The sequence below is a fragment of the Rhipicephalus sanguineus genome, chromosome 5, assembly GCF_013339695.2.
Source record: "Rhipicephalus sanguineus isolate Rsan-2018 chromosome 5, BIME_Rsan_1.4, whole genome shotgun sequence".
Lineage (NCBI taxonomy): Eukaryota > Metazoa > Arthropoda > Arachnida > Ixodida > Ixodidae > Rhipicephalus > Rhipicephalus sanguineus.
In genome coordinates this window covers 94,400,167-94,412,527 of record NC_051180.1, presented here as the reverse complement: position 1 = coordinate 94,412,527, position 12,361 = coordinate 94,400,167, and the positions used below count along the sequence as shown (strand labels likewise).

Genomic DNA, 12,361 nt, shown 5'->3' with positions numbered 1-12,361 from the left:
CACACACTCACACACACGCATGCACACACACAAAGCCCCGCCCCTGTTCAGTAGGGCAAGGCAGGCAGCGCTTCCGATACACTGTGCGCTCTGCGTGCAGAACACTCCCCGTCTGGTGTCGGCTCCCGTTGTACACCACTGTAACTGTAGATCATGGCGACACAAGAAGCACAACCTCCGTGACAGGTCTGCAAAACGGCTTCACAGCTCCATTCCGAACTGCCTTGACCTCTATCTTTCGCACCCTTGGATCCATGCAAGGAAAACTTCTGTGTCACGACTCCCACAGGCCAGTCGCTGTGGGCGGCCTGACTATCTTTCTTTTAAAGAGATGACATCGCCTTTCTTTAGGTTAGGCATTGCTTGTTGCCACTCGTGCCGTTCCTGCAAAGTTGAGAGGAAGGCAGTGCGCCAGCGCTTCCAGAAACCATTAGCAAGGCCCTGCACTTGTTGCCAGTGCTGCTTGTATAGGTTGCCTGTGTCCAGTTTTCCAGGAGCTGACATGTTGTTCCAGTTTTTGTGTCAGGCGAGTTGCTGGATTGAGAAGATAGGGATCTTCGGGGTCATATGACATGGAGACTAAGGGCCTGGCATTGATGATGGCGGACACTTCTGCCATGAAGGTCGCAAGCATGTCGTGCGTAAGGTGATGGTGCTGGTTCTGAATGAGCACAGAGTCAAGGATACAGCGTGTTATGCCAATCATCCGCTCCCACGCTTCGCCCATATGAGAAGCATGTGGTGGGTTGTATGCCCATGTGCACCTGTTTCCATGAGTAATTGTAGATGTTACCCATCTCTCGGAACTCTCCGCTGTGCTCACGTTGGAGGCGGTTACACTCAAGAGTGATGAACTTGGCTATGCAACGTGTGAGGCTGTAGCATGGTCGCCACTGTCACATACGCGGCACCTCAAGTTTGCCTGGCATTGCGCTTTTGTGTGACTGTGCGACAAACAGCAGCACATGCAGATTCCTTGCTGCCTGACAAATTCCGTTCGTTCTTCCCAAGCTTTTTCTCGGAAGGCGCGACACTTCTCTAAGGGGTGAGGCTTCTTATGGAGGAGGCACCATTTGTCCACTGAGTTCTTTGCATGATCTGGCTGCCCGTTTAGGAGAGTGTCCTGACATGTATTCACTGAAGTGGAGTCAATTTCAGTTTTCTTTGTGGAGACGGTTGCTTTTGGCCTTATTTTAGAGTTCTTCTCTTCTTTCCTTGCGCTGAAGTCAGCTGACGTATCGCGTGAAAGCTTAAAACTTGGGTCGTTCCTCATACCGGCTACCTTCATTATGAATTCTGAGAAGAAGGAAAACGGTGGGAATGCAGTCTGATGTTCTTTTTTGTATTTTGAACCTGCCGGCATACATTTCTCCTGCAGACCGGGAAGGAGCTTTGCGACGCTAGCATTCACTCCTCTTGCAGTGTCTGGGTACCTGAGACCTGGCAAATGTGGGTCCATCTTTGCAACTTTATGTTCAAGGAGAAGGTCACTAAGCTCCTGAAGTTTGAAGGCATCCCGGTAAGACACGCTATAGAAATTTTCGAGTCGTTTGAGCAAAGAATACTCCACCAATTCAGGGCAACCATAGGTGCCTTCTAACCTCTTCCACATGGTGTTCAAACCTGCCTCTTCCATGTGCACAGATTTGAGCCTTAGTGCCTATGTCGAAGGCCTTGGGCCGAGCCACTTCACAAGCAGATCTAACTCCTCCTGAGGGGAGAGACCCAGATCACGTGTGACACTTCTGAGTGAAGTTTTCCAGGCGCAATAATTTTCGGGTTGGTCATCACACTTGTTGAGGCCACCCAAAACAAGATCTCTTCGGCACAAGCACTTCAGGATACCAGCTAGCTCTGTGTTTGAACCGTCGGGCATTATCTCATGAATAGACGGAGGTTGAATTACGTGAAGGCCTGTCGGACTGTTGTGAGCTACAGCAGCTCCTGAAAGCACGCTGTCATTTTCCTTGCGGTTTGTCAGAGAGTCAACAGATGGCTGAGGTGACTGAAACCTCCCGACACTTAAGTCTTCCTGTTCGTTTATTTAGCTCACAGTCCGTAACGTTGGGTCAATGGAAGGCATCACTCGTGATCTCTCCCCGTCGTCCTGCTCCGCAGCTGCCTCCAAAGCATTTGCTTGTGCTTCTGCGACGGCTACTTCTCTTTCGTGATGCAGGATTTCTAGTTTTGCATCAATCTTCTTTCTCGAGGTGCATCGCAGTGTCTCTACGGCTGAAGGCTGCCTTGGCTCTGACGGCGTTTGCCTGCGCACGTGCCTGTGCTGCAGCTGTGCTCATAGTCAAGGTACCAGAGCGTCGCGACACTGACAAAGCTCTTGAGCTGACCGACAGCGAGTGCTTCGACACAGTTTCCTCTCTGAGATTGCGTCCTTGCTCCGTAGTCTTGCGCAGCATCTCTTTCACTATAGTGTCTCGATCCGCGTCTATGGCACTTAGCATATCGAGCTCTTTCCGACTTGCCTGTGTCTCCGCAGCAGTCAAGAAAGCAGTGTACTTATCGGAAATGTTTTTATATCGCTCATAGCTTGTTGAACGAAGCTGCACAGGGATAATGTCGACAGCCTCTTCGTGCGCACTTGATAGCTTGAGGATGGCCACCTCGACGCATTCCCATGCAGCGTCCGTTCTACGGAGATGCTGTTCGTAGCTCGTTTCATAATTTTATTGAGATTTTGCTGAGAGTGTAGTTAGTCTTCGCAGATAAATGTTGATCACCGGAGGTTCATGTTCTAATGCGGCGCAGTTCTCTGAGGTCTGCTCTGTCAGCTTGTACTGTTCCATTATAGGCATGCTTCCTTCACAACGTGTCTCATGCGGAGCGGACGTATGTTGTCAACGAAGCGAAGCTGATAAATGACACATGGAACCTTGTCGTTGCCCTTTGTGCCATCAGCAGGTCATCCCTGGAGCAATGCCATGTCCTTGCAGTACGCAGTGGTCTTGAGCAAACCGATGGTCTTGCTGTAGCGACGTATGCACTGCCGGCGGATGTGATGCTAGCGGCCGATGGGAGAAGACTTCACTTTTTTACGATGCTGGCCTCGCGGTGACTTTTTCAACGGAATCAGAAAAGGTGTGTAGCTAGCCAGCCAGATAACAGGTCGAATACAATTCACTTCTTTAAATTAAAACTGGTGACTGGGTTATAGGGACACAAAGCAATGGCACAAACAAGTTGAAAGGAGCACTCGACACTGTAAAAAAGCAGTGTGAATTCTTGGGCAGATAAAGGTGGACTGAGGCGTGAAGTCCGGGCTTCCTTCACGCCCTGGCACAAGGAGGAGGAGCGGTTCGTGGCTTCATGCACGGCGCCGCCTCACACGTGGCGAGGGGTCGCCTCAAAGTTCCCAGAACCATTAGTGACACCGAAGGCACCCCACTGTTTGAGAACGACGTCGCAGAACACTAAACACACACTCACACAGACACATGCGCGCACACAGAAAGCCCCGCCATTGTTCAGTAGGGCAAGGCAAAGCAGCATTTCGATACACTGTGCACTCTGCGCGCAGAACAGCACAAATGGGTTTGAGGCCGCATACTCACCGAAACGTGCATTGCTGATTATAAGATAGCCAATATAAAATGGAAGAAACACTATCAGCATAAACAAAATGGCGTACAATCCAAGCTTCCAGTGGAGATACCGAGAACTGGAAAATAAACAATAATGATAAATACATATGCATGCACGGCCCACTATGGCTAACACAAGTGTGATAACACAACCACAATGCAATGATAAAACAACAATGCTTGCTTTAGGATAGCCCATTAAGACAAAGGTAGACACTGCAGGAAGCAAGTCAGTTAGAATGACATAAGGCTGGGAGCAAGTTTGTACGTACTTATGGTTAAAAAAGTTATGAGTAGCAAACATGAACAGAGTAATGAAAGAATGAGCTCTCCCTCTCTCACACACATGAGCACAAACAAAGGTGCCTTATACCTGTGTCACATGGGCACTTTTGAAAAGCCATCCAGTCGATGGCCATCGAAACGTCACAGCTCTATCGAGTTGATGGAGTTGTCGCGCTGCTACACGGCAGTTTTGAATGGCCATTGAGTGGTTCAGGTTGTTTCTCACAAAAATGGTGTGGCGCTGCGGATCTTTACTTTCATATTTATGTCAACAAAAGTTAAATAAGATAAATACACTTAAAGTCACAAATAAATCTTTTGTTTTGTTTGAACATTTCAATAAATAGTTTATTCGTAGTTATGATTACACATTTACATACCTGCCAAGTTTGGAGAAACGGAATCCGGGAGATATACTCAAAGGGGGGGGGGGGGGGGGTACTGCGATAGCAATTATATAGACACTGTCAGCAGGATTTTGCGGTTGTCGCTGATCTGTACAGAGTCCAAACTGATAACATCGCTTACGCATCGTCTGTTTCACGTGCGAGTAAAAGCGCGCTAGCGCTAGGGACGAACGCGGAAATGCCGTCACCGTCGCGCTATGGTCGCGCGAAGGGCACATGCGATAACATCGCTCCGCGTGCGAGAGGCCTGTCGTCGCTTGCTACTTCATGCGCAATTAAACTGAGGTGAACCTTTCAACCATCATTAAAAAAAAGAAAAAGAATCCTTTCTACTACGTGGCCAAACAACCTCGCTCATGTGGCCAGACAAAGCACTGGACGCGCAGGGAAAAACTGGATTTCCGGGAGATTTCTCTATGACCCGTACAACCGGGAGAAACGTTCAAAATCCGGGAGTCTCCCGGGTAATCCAGGAGACTTGGCAGGTATGCATTTAGTTTTAAAGTTCTTGAGCAGCAAAACTGTGGCGAGTGAGACATGGCCAGACGGCGCGATGAAGACAAGCATGTTGCTGTTTTCGAGAGTTATGCAATTCACACATTTCAAGTAGGTCGATTCCACGAAAGATCGAAAAAGGGTGTATATTTGATGTTTCCGATTTTCCTGATAATTTTGTATGTTGTGCACATATCATTCCACAGCACGAAATCGCAGTTCGTTTTCAAATAAAAATTTTTTTCAACACAGCAAAATTCGACAAGTGTCGCCGGTTGACGACGACCATTTTACGAAGAATGCGTTTTCGTAACTTCGGAACCATGCTGGCAGCTACTCAAGCTATATATTACAAATATCTTTCTTTTTGGCGGAAGTAGAAGTAAAGAGGAAATAGCTCTTATCGTTTCATGGAATTCGGAGTAAATTATGTATTTTTAAAAATTCACGAAAAACGCTGCGTTTTTGAAAATCAGTCAAATTTGGGACGCTATGGCTACTTCTGTGAACATCTTAGCTTGTTCATATTTGCAGTATGAATAGGTCTTTATGTGAATAATGAACCTCTGCATTTGTATTTCTCTAATAATTTTCAAAGTAGTAAATTTTCATGCTCGAAACATCAAAAATTGAAAAGTGCTCCTCCATTCAAAAATCTATAATAAAAAAAACCCAATCTCAATTTTGTTCAAAGTCCCCCAAAATGTTCTCAAAGGACTGCAGAATGATATTATGAAAAAACATGTTGCATCATTTTTATTACAACAAAAGCAGAAAATGTCAAACATTGTGTTTCCAGAGCGTGGTGGCTACTGCGCAAAGGACATCTCTAGTAACAAGAAAATACAGTAACACGTCTTATTTCTTTTCCGAGCTTCGCTAGACAACAGTAATGATCTATGGTCGGAAATTGGGAACTGTTTTGTAAAGAAAAAGACCGTTCCAATTAATTGCATTTGCGTGGTTTGCGACTTCACGCCAGTGTTAGACATCCCTCAGTCCACAGTATGCACTTTCAGTTGTAGCCTCCTTTTCTTTCATCTATTTCAGTTGAGTATAATTCATATCTTGAGTGCTAAAGAACGCATTCCCTCCATGCGTCTCTTATCATGATGTGCTGTGCCAGAATTGAGAGATTGGTATAAAAGCCAAGGTCTCTTCATGAATGGAAATGAATTTCTGGTCGCCAAGAGGTGTGGTTTTTGTTGGCCCAAATGTGTACGTTGTCAAACCTTATGTGATCAATGCAGAGTTTAAAAAGAATCGATTACGTGAAGATTGGTGGCAGCAGTTCTGGCCACGGACAAAACACGTTTTGTTTGCATTGCATCTGCTTTGTTTTGCATATCCTTCTTTCTCTTGAAGGAGTGCTGGCAGATCTGGTTTCCCTCTTGAATTGAGCGCGCATCCTGCTTCATGACCCTCCGCAAAAGAGTCTCGATCCGATATCTTCTACGTAACGAAAATTCTGCTGCAGCGGAATTTTCTTTTTGTGCACCATGAGGCAGTCCGTACAAAATCTCGGCCATGGCTATAACGCCTACCCATAGCCACCTTCAGAGCGTAGGATAGTGATCGCATCAAAGTGAAGCACAATTTGGATGCTTAAGTTCTATCTCAGGTGGTGTTTGGCTGACTGGCACAGCCGTACTCGTTACTGTCGTCTGCTCAGGCGGGCGTCTATCGCGCCGCCCTTTGCACCTGTCCGCCTAACGCATGCTACTCCGTTTACACGAGTGCTTGTAGCGCGGGCCACACGATCCGCACGGTGTGGATCCAGAGACCAGGCGGGAGAGCGACGATCGGTGAAAAATGTATCGTGTAACCAACGCAATCGACAACCCAGCTTTTTCTCGTGCATAGCGACAAAGCCTGGCAAACAACGTGTGGCTGCTGTGCTTAGGTTGCACTGCGGTACTCGCCGTTCACTACTGCCGCCATTTGCGATTTCTCACATTCTTATAATGCATGATCGACTCAGCTACACATATTTCGCGTTTAGCTTCGTTACTTTTATATAAGCGCATTTACTAAAAAAAATTATCCAGAGGAATGAAAATGTCCGTGCTGCCCGTCGACGAGGAATGTAAGTGGTGTCGCAAATGCATTTAATTGGAACGGTCTTTTTCTTTACAAAACAGTTCCCAATTTCCGACCATAGATCATTACTGTTGTCTAGCGAAGCTCGGAAAAGAAATAAGACGTGTTACTGTATTTTCTTGTTACTAGAGATGTCCTTTGCGCAGTAGCCACCACGCTCTGGAAACACAATGTTTGACATTTTCTGCTTTTGTTGTAATAAAAATGATGCAACATGTTTTTTCATAATATCATTCTGCAGTCCTTTGAGAACATTTTGGGGGACTTTGAACAAAATTGAGATTGGGTTTTTTTTATTATAGATTTTTGAATGGAGGAGCACTTTTCTCTTTTTGGTGTTTCGAGCATGAAAATTTACTACTTTGAAAATTATTAGAGAAATACAAATGCAGAGGTTCATTATTCACATAAAGGCCTATTCATACTGCAAATATGAACAAGTTAAGATGTTCACAGAAGTAGCCATAGCGTCCCAAATTTGACTGATTTTCAAAAACGCAGCGTTTTTCGTGAATTTTTAAAAATACATAATTTACTCCGAATTCTATGAAACGATAAGAGCTATTTCCTCTTTACTTCTACTTCCGCCAAAAAGAAAGATATTTGTAATATATAGCTTGAGTAGCTGCCAGCATGGTTCCGAAGTTACGAAAACGCATTCTTCGTAAAATGGTCGTCGTCAACCGGCGACACTTGTCGAATTTTGCTGTGTTGAAAAAAATTTTTATTTGAAAACGAACTGCGATTTCGTGCTGTGGAATCATATGTGCACAACATACAAAATTATCAGGAAAATCGGAAACATCAAATATACACCCTTTTTCGATCTTTCGTGGAATCGACCAGTAGCAAAATGCTTTATTAAATATTTTATAAAGCTCACACATACTGCTTTTAAAGCATAATGGTTAAATTTTTCTCTTTCTAATAGTGAGTACGAGCACACGGTGAACGAGAGAGCACGTTTGCGCTGTTTCCGTTTTCGTCGCTCAGTAGTCACCAATGTTTCGATGGAGTTGTGGGGTGCTCCGTTGACTCGATAGACTAGTGACTCGATGGCCTTTGAAACCCTTGTGTAGCAGATCGTGCTTGACCATTGAGTCCTTAGACTATCGGTTGGAAGGCCTTCCAAACGCCCATGTGACACACGTACTAAAGGGACACTAAAGGTAAATGTTAAGCCGACGTTGATTGATGAAATAGCGTTCCAGAAACCTCGTAGTGCTCGTTTCGTGCCAAGGAAATGCTTACTTTGAAAGAAAATAACATTTTAGTGGTCCACACAGCGTTAGCGCACTTCAAATCGCCCAGCTGGAAAGGGCCTCCTGACATAGCGTTTGCCTTGCCCAGTGTTGCCCGCCTTTACTGCCCAGCAGCTGACACTGTGGTTTCTGCTCTGAAGAGCACATTACAAGCCTTGCCCAAGTTGTGGTTGATCTCGTAATCCTCTGCACGAAAGTGCAGCGAGCACACACGCGGATTTCTTGGTTGTTTAGCACACTGTCGCAGTGGCACAGCATTCGGCCATTTCGGCACCCATTGGAGAGTCACGTCTGTTTCTTTACTGCAGCTGCTGTTGCTGTTGCTCAAGCGGTGCACACCATCCAGGCACACGGCAACATAACAGGGATGCAGCATTCTGCCGAACTTTCCGTTAGAGCGACTTTCATGAGCGTGCAAAGCACACGCAAGAGTACGTGATAACGAAACTACCGCTGAGATGCGACGGCGAGAGTGGAAAGCAGCCTGGCAAAAACAGAACTTTTAGACCACCCGCGCCGTTCTCCTTGGTAACTCCAAGTTCTTTTTTCCCTAAATGAAACAGAAACGCACAAGCAGCCTTTTATTACGTCTTGTAATGTACAGAATGTTATTTTTTTATAAGTAGTTTGAGTGCTAGTGATTAATTGTACTCGGGACTTTTGACGTTATCGGGCTCATTGTAAAATGTCCCACTGGTGGCGCATATCGTGTCCTACATTTACCTGAATTTCTCGATTAGTAGAGAACTGCTGTTGATATTACTGACGTCTTAGGCGCTCTCAAAAATTCACCTTTCACTCTGACATAAATTGTTATTTGCCTTTAGTGTCCCTTTAAGTGATGTGTTATCTTTCACAGTGTTGCACAATGCGTCCAAGCTAAGATGGACCAAGATATTACAATACTTGATATGAGGTATCAGAACAAGAGCAACACTGTGTCAGCTTAAGTCTTCCATAAAATACAATATTTTAAAGTAGGAGCCACACAAGTTTTTCTGTTACTGGATGAATACCTGGTATGGAAACAGCTGTATAGTTACTGATAAAAATCAAACAATGATTGATTAATTGACTGATTAAATGGACATGTGCTCGAAATTTTCAACTTGTGTGAGGTGGGCTAACCAGTCAAATGTACACTCAGAAATTCAGTCATGTATAGTAGGTGTGTAGTTTCACAAGAAGCTTCAAGAAGGTATCACTAACATGCAAATGCCTTCCCATTTGGTACATGCATGTTAGATGATTTGGCATCAGCCAAAAAAGACAAATGTCTCTTCTTGCATCTGGTCTACAATGCTATCAGTTTGCGCCTCACATCAAATAGAGGCATTGTGTGGTTTCCGCAGTAGCAACAAAAAACACAACCTGTGCAGTGGAGTTTGTGCGTTTTGATAAGATACAAAGCCTAACAAAAACAAAAAATGCTTCCAAATAAAGTGTTTTGAACGATTTGCTAAAACATTTTGCCAGCGCTAGTCAAAAATCTTTACATAGCCCTACACAGTGCTTTGGTCATTCAAACACCACTGAGAAAATGCAGGCTGGAAACTATTGAGCACATTTTTAAATTCAAATGCGCTTGCATCCAAACTTATGTCATTACGCCAACAGTTACTAAACCATCTAATCAATTTCAGCTAATTAGCAAATAACAAAGACTGTTTGTGGAAGACTTCTCATGACAACATGCAGTTGGTTCTGTCCTTGTACCCCCATTTTTGTTAACTTGGCCCATGTTAACAGGGATACCACGTGTAGCAGTTTTATTTGTAAAACTGGTTATATGAAAAACTGTACACCTTTTCTGTCTTTGCAAATACTGCTGTCATAAAATGTATCACAAGGAAGGAATCTATTTGACGTCTCTACGCAATTCGGAATTTTTTTATCAGATTGTTTTTGTCTTTCACTATTATGTGCTATGTTGATCGCATAAATGAGAATGCAGGCTAGAAATTCAGTGTTTACCTTGTATCGAGAAAGCCCAGGATTTCAAATATGATCAACTCAAACATTGTGCAAGACAGTGAGAAAGTTATAGAAAACAGTAGCTGTACAGACAGATGATGAACCTGCATGGAACCACACAAAAATCAAAATATCACAAAATATCCGGTACAGGAACAGGACATAATGCTTTCTTGTAAAACACTGAGTAGACTGTTCAAAACGAAGGCTTAAAAACTATGCGCTAAACTACAAGTAGAAATTCTGGTTCGTTAACATGTGCACCTGCTAGAAATCACTTAAGACAAGGTGGAAGGACAATCAAAATGATGAGATTTAACTATGTTGAGGTTTAACCCTTTGTATTCCAGCGTCCACATATGTGGACAAAACATATCAGTGAAGTGGAAACAGGCTAGGCAACGCTCTGCCTTAGAAAATGATTTGAAATGTTGGCATTACTTCAGCATTTCATAAAAACATCTATGTGTGTCAACTTCTGCGAACAAACAGCCGTAAGTGCGCACAGAACAATGGCATTCTTCTCAAGTTGCTTATAGAGGTGTATGCCTCCATTTTTTTTAGAAGTTCACGCTAAATTCGTAAGAGTTTTTAAATTACCCGGCTTTATTCGAGAAAAGGAAGGATTTATATTGTTTTTGTGTGACTTTTGTTGCACTGTGAGCGATCGAAGTTTTGTAAGTTGAGTTGTCACTGTGGCGTCCACGGCACTGAAGCGAATTGAACATTATTCAACTTCTCAGTGTGCAGGTACAAGTGCCTGGTGAAGTAGCCCGGCACAAAGATATAATCAAATCAAACAGCAGAAAGGGAGAAACGTCAGTGTGGGTCAGCATCAAGGCAAACTAGAGATTTACTTTTGCCGCTCGGTCCGTTGTTTTGCCCATAACAGAATCATGGAGCAGAGAGCCACGTTCAGGGAACATGCTGATACAGTTGTACACATGAACAACCACTCTGTACTAGCTTTATGTTCATGTGTTGTGATTATGTTGCATTACACTTCTGCTTACATCATCAAACAGCCATGCTAGCATTGTTATTATGAACAATTTATATTGTATGCATGCATAAGTTACCTCATAGTCTTTGAACAGCTTCTTCATAAAGAATACCCAGCCACCCGCAAAGAACAACACCTGAAAGGTAAGTTTTGAAGTGTTGAACGCCAAACGTAATGCTCCAGTTTAGCATCAATATCAACACTCAGTCTTGCCTGATGTCTGTATCAATAACGCACCAATACAGAGGGTAACCAAGCAGGCAATCAATCCGCACGTTGGTGGCCGCATTAAAAACATATTCCACGTTGCAAGCACAGTTCTGTTTACTAGCTGATCGAAGTGCAATCTTATTACACCTGCTGGCGAGCTTCCTTGCTTTTAGCGCACCCGTTACTGGCCTCGCATAAAAGGGAGCCCTTATTTACCAAGAAACTGTAATAACAAATCCCGATGAACGCGATACACACATGCACATGCCTCTTTCAACTAAAACTTATCCACAGATACAGAACCACAGAGTTGACTCAGCTTCACTGAAACAGCTGCTACTGAAGTGGCAAGTTGACACCACTTAGGTTGAAGTGCGATTTTCGCAGTGAATAATAGTTTACTCAATCACGATGGACACATTTTCTTTTCTTTCTTTCTTTCTTTCTTTCTTTTTAATCGCCGGTACGGAAGCTACGTGCAGCTGTGATGCCTGGGTCGCTGCCCTGACGAAGAAAAGCCCTCTTGTCGAAACGGCTCCAGTGACATTGCCGGTTCAACGTATTTTTCAGCACTGTACTAGGATCAGTAAGACAAACGGTAGCGACACGTAAGAACGCTGACGTACTTGCGACACGGTCACAACGAAAAAATCCGTTAGTAGCGACATGGTTCAGCGTCGAATTCACCCGAAACTTCGTGAAGAGCAGTCGTATCTCGTCTTTCAAGGGCGCGTATATTTGCTTAACCTCAAACACCGCATTTTGACGGACGTTCCTCGGCTCGTCAACACCGCCAGCCAAATGCAGACAATCGAATCTCGGCAATGTTGACACCAGTGTCGCCAGGCGACCGCTCCTTTCGCGACGTTTTCAGACGAGGTTTATGGTTTCGGTTCCCTCGCTGCCACGTCATACATCTTAAGGATTTATTGTTTCTTTAATTTCTCTCCATTTTTAAGCCATGGCAAGGATATCGTGAGTCTGGGATCAACGAAAACAATTGTGCCATAAGTAATGACAGTTTATGTG

General features: G+C 44.2%; 1 protein-coding gene across 2 annotated transcripts in view; it reads right to left on the bottom strand.

Moving 5' to 3' along the window:
- LOC119394001 (Golgi pH regulator) overlaps positions 1 to 12,169 on the bottom strand; it is a 51,992-nt gene extending 39,823 nt beyond the window's left edge. For both annotated transcript variants that reach the window (XM_037661214.2, XM_037661215.2), the window contains exons 1-4: positions 11,959 to 12,169; positions 11,199 to 11,258; positions 10,120 to 10,223; positions 3,567 to 3,673 (exon numbers count right to left, since the gene is read on the bottom strand). In XM_037661214.2, the coding sequence (XP_037517142.1) occupies positions 3,567 to 3,673; positions 10,120 to 10,223; positions 11,199 to 11,258; positions 11,959 to 12,000 (313 nt within the window). In that variant the 5' untranslated portion in view covers positions 12,001 to 12,169. The remainder of the gene's footprint in view (positions 1 to 3,566; positions 3,674 to 10,119; positions 10,224 to 11,198; positions 11,259 to 11,958) is intronic.
- Between the last annotated feature and the right edge of the window lie 192 nt (positions 12,170 to 12,361).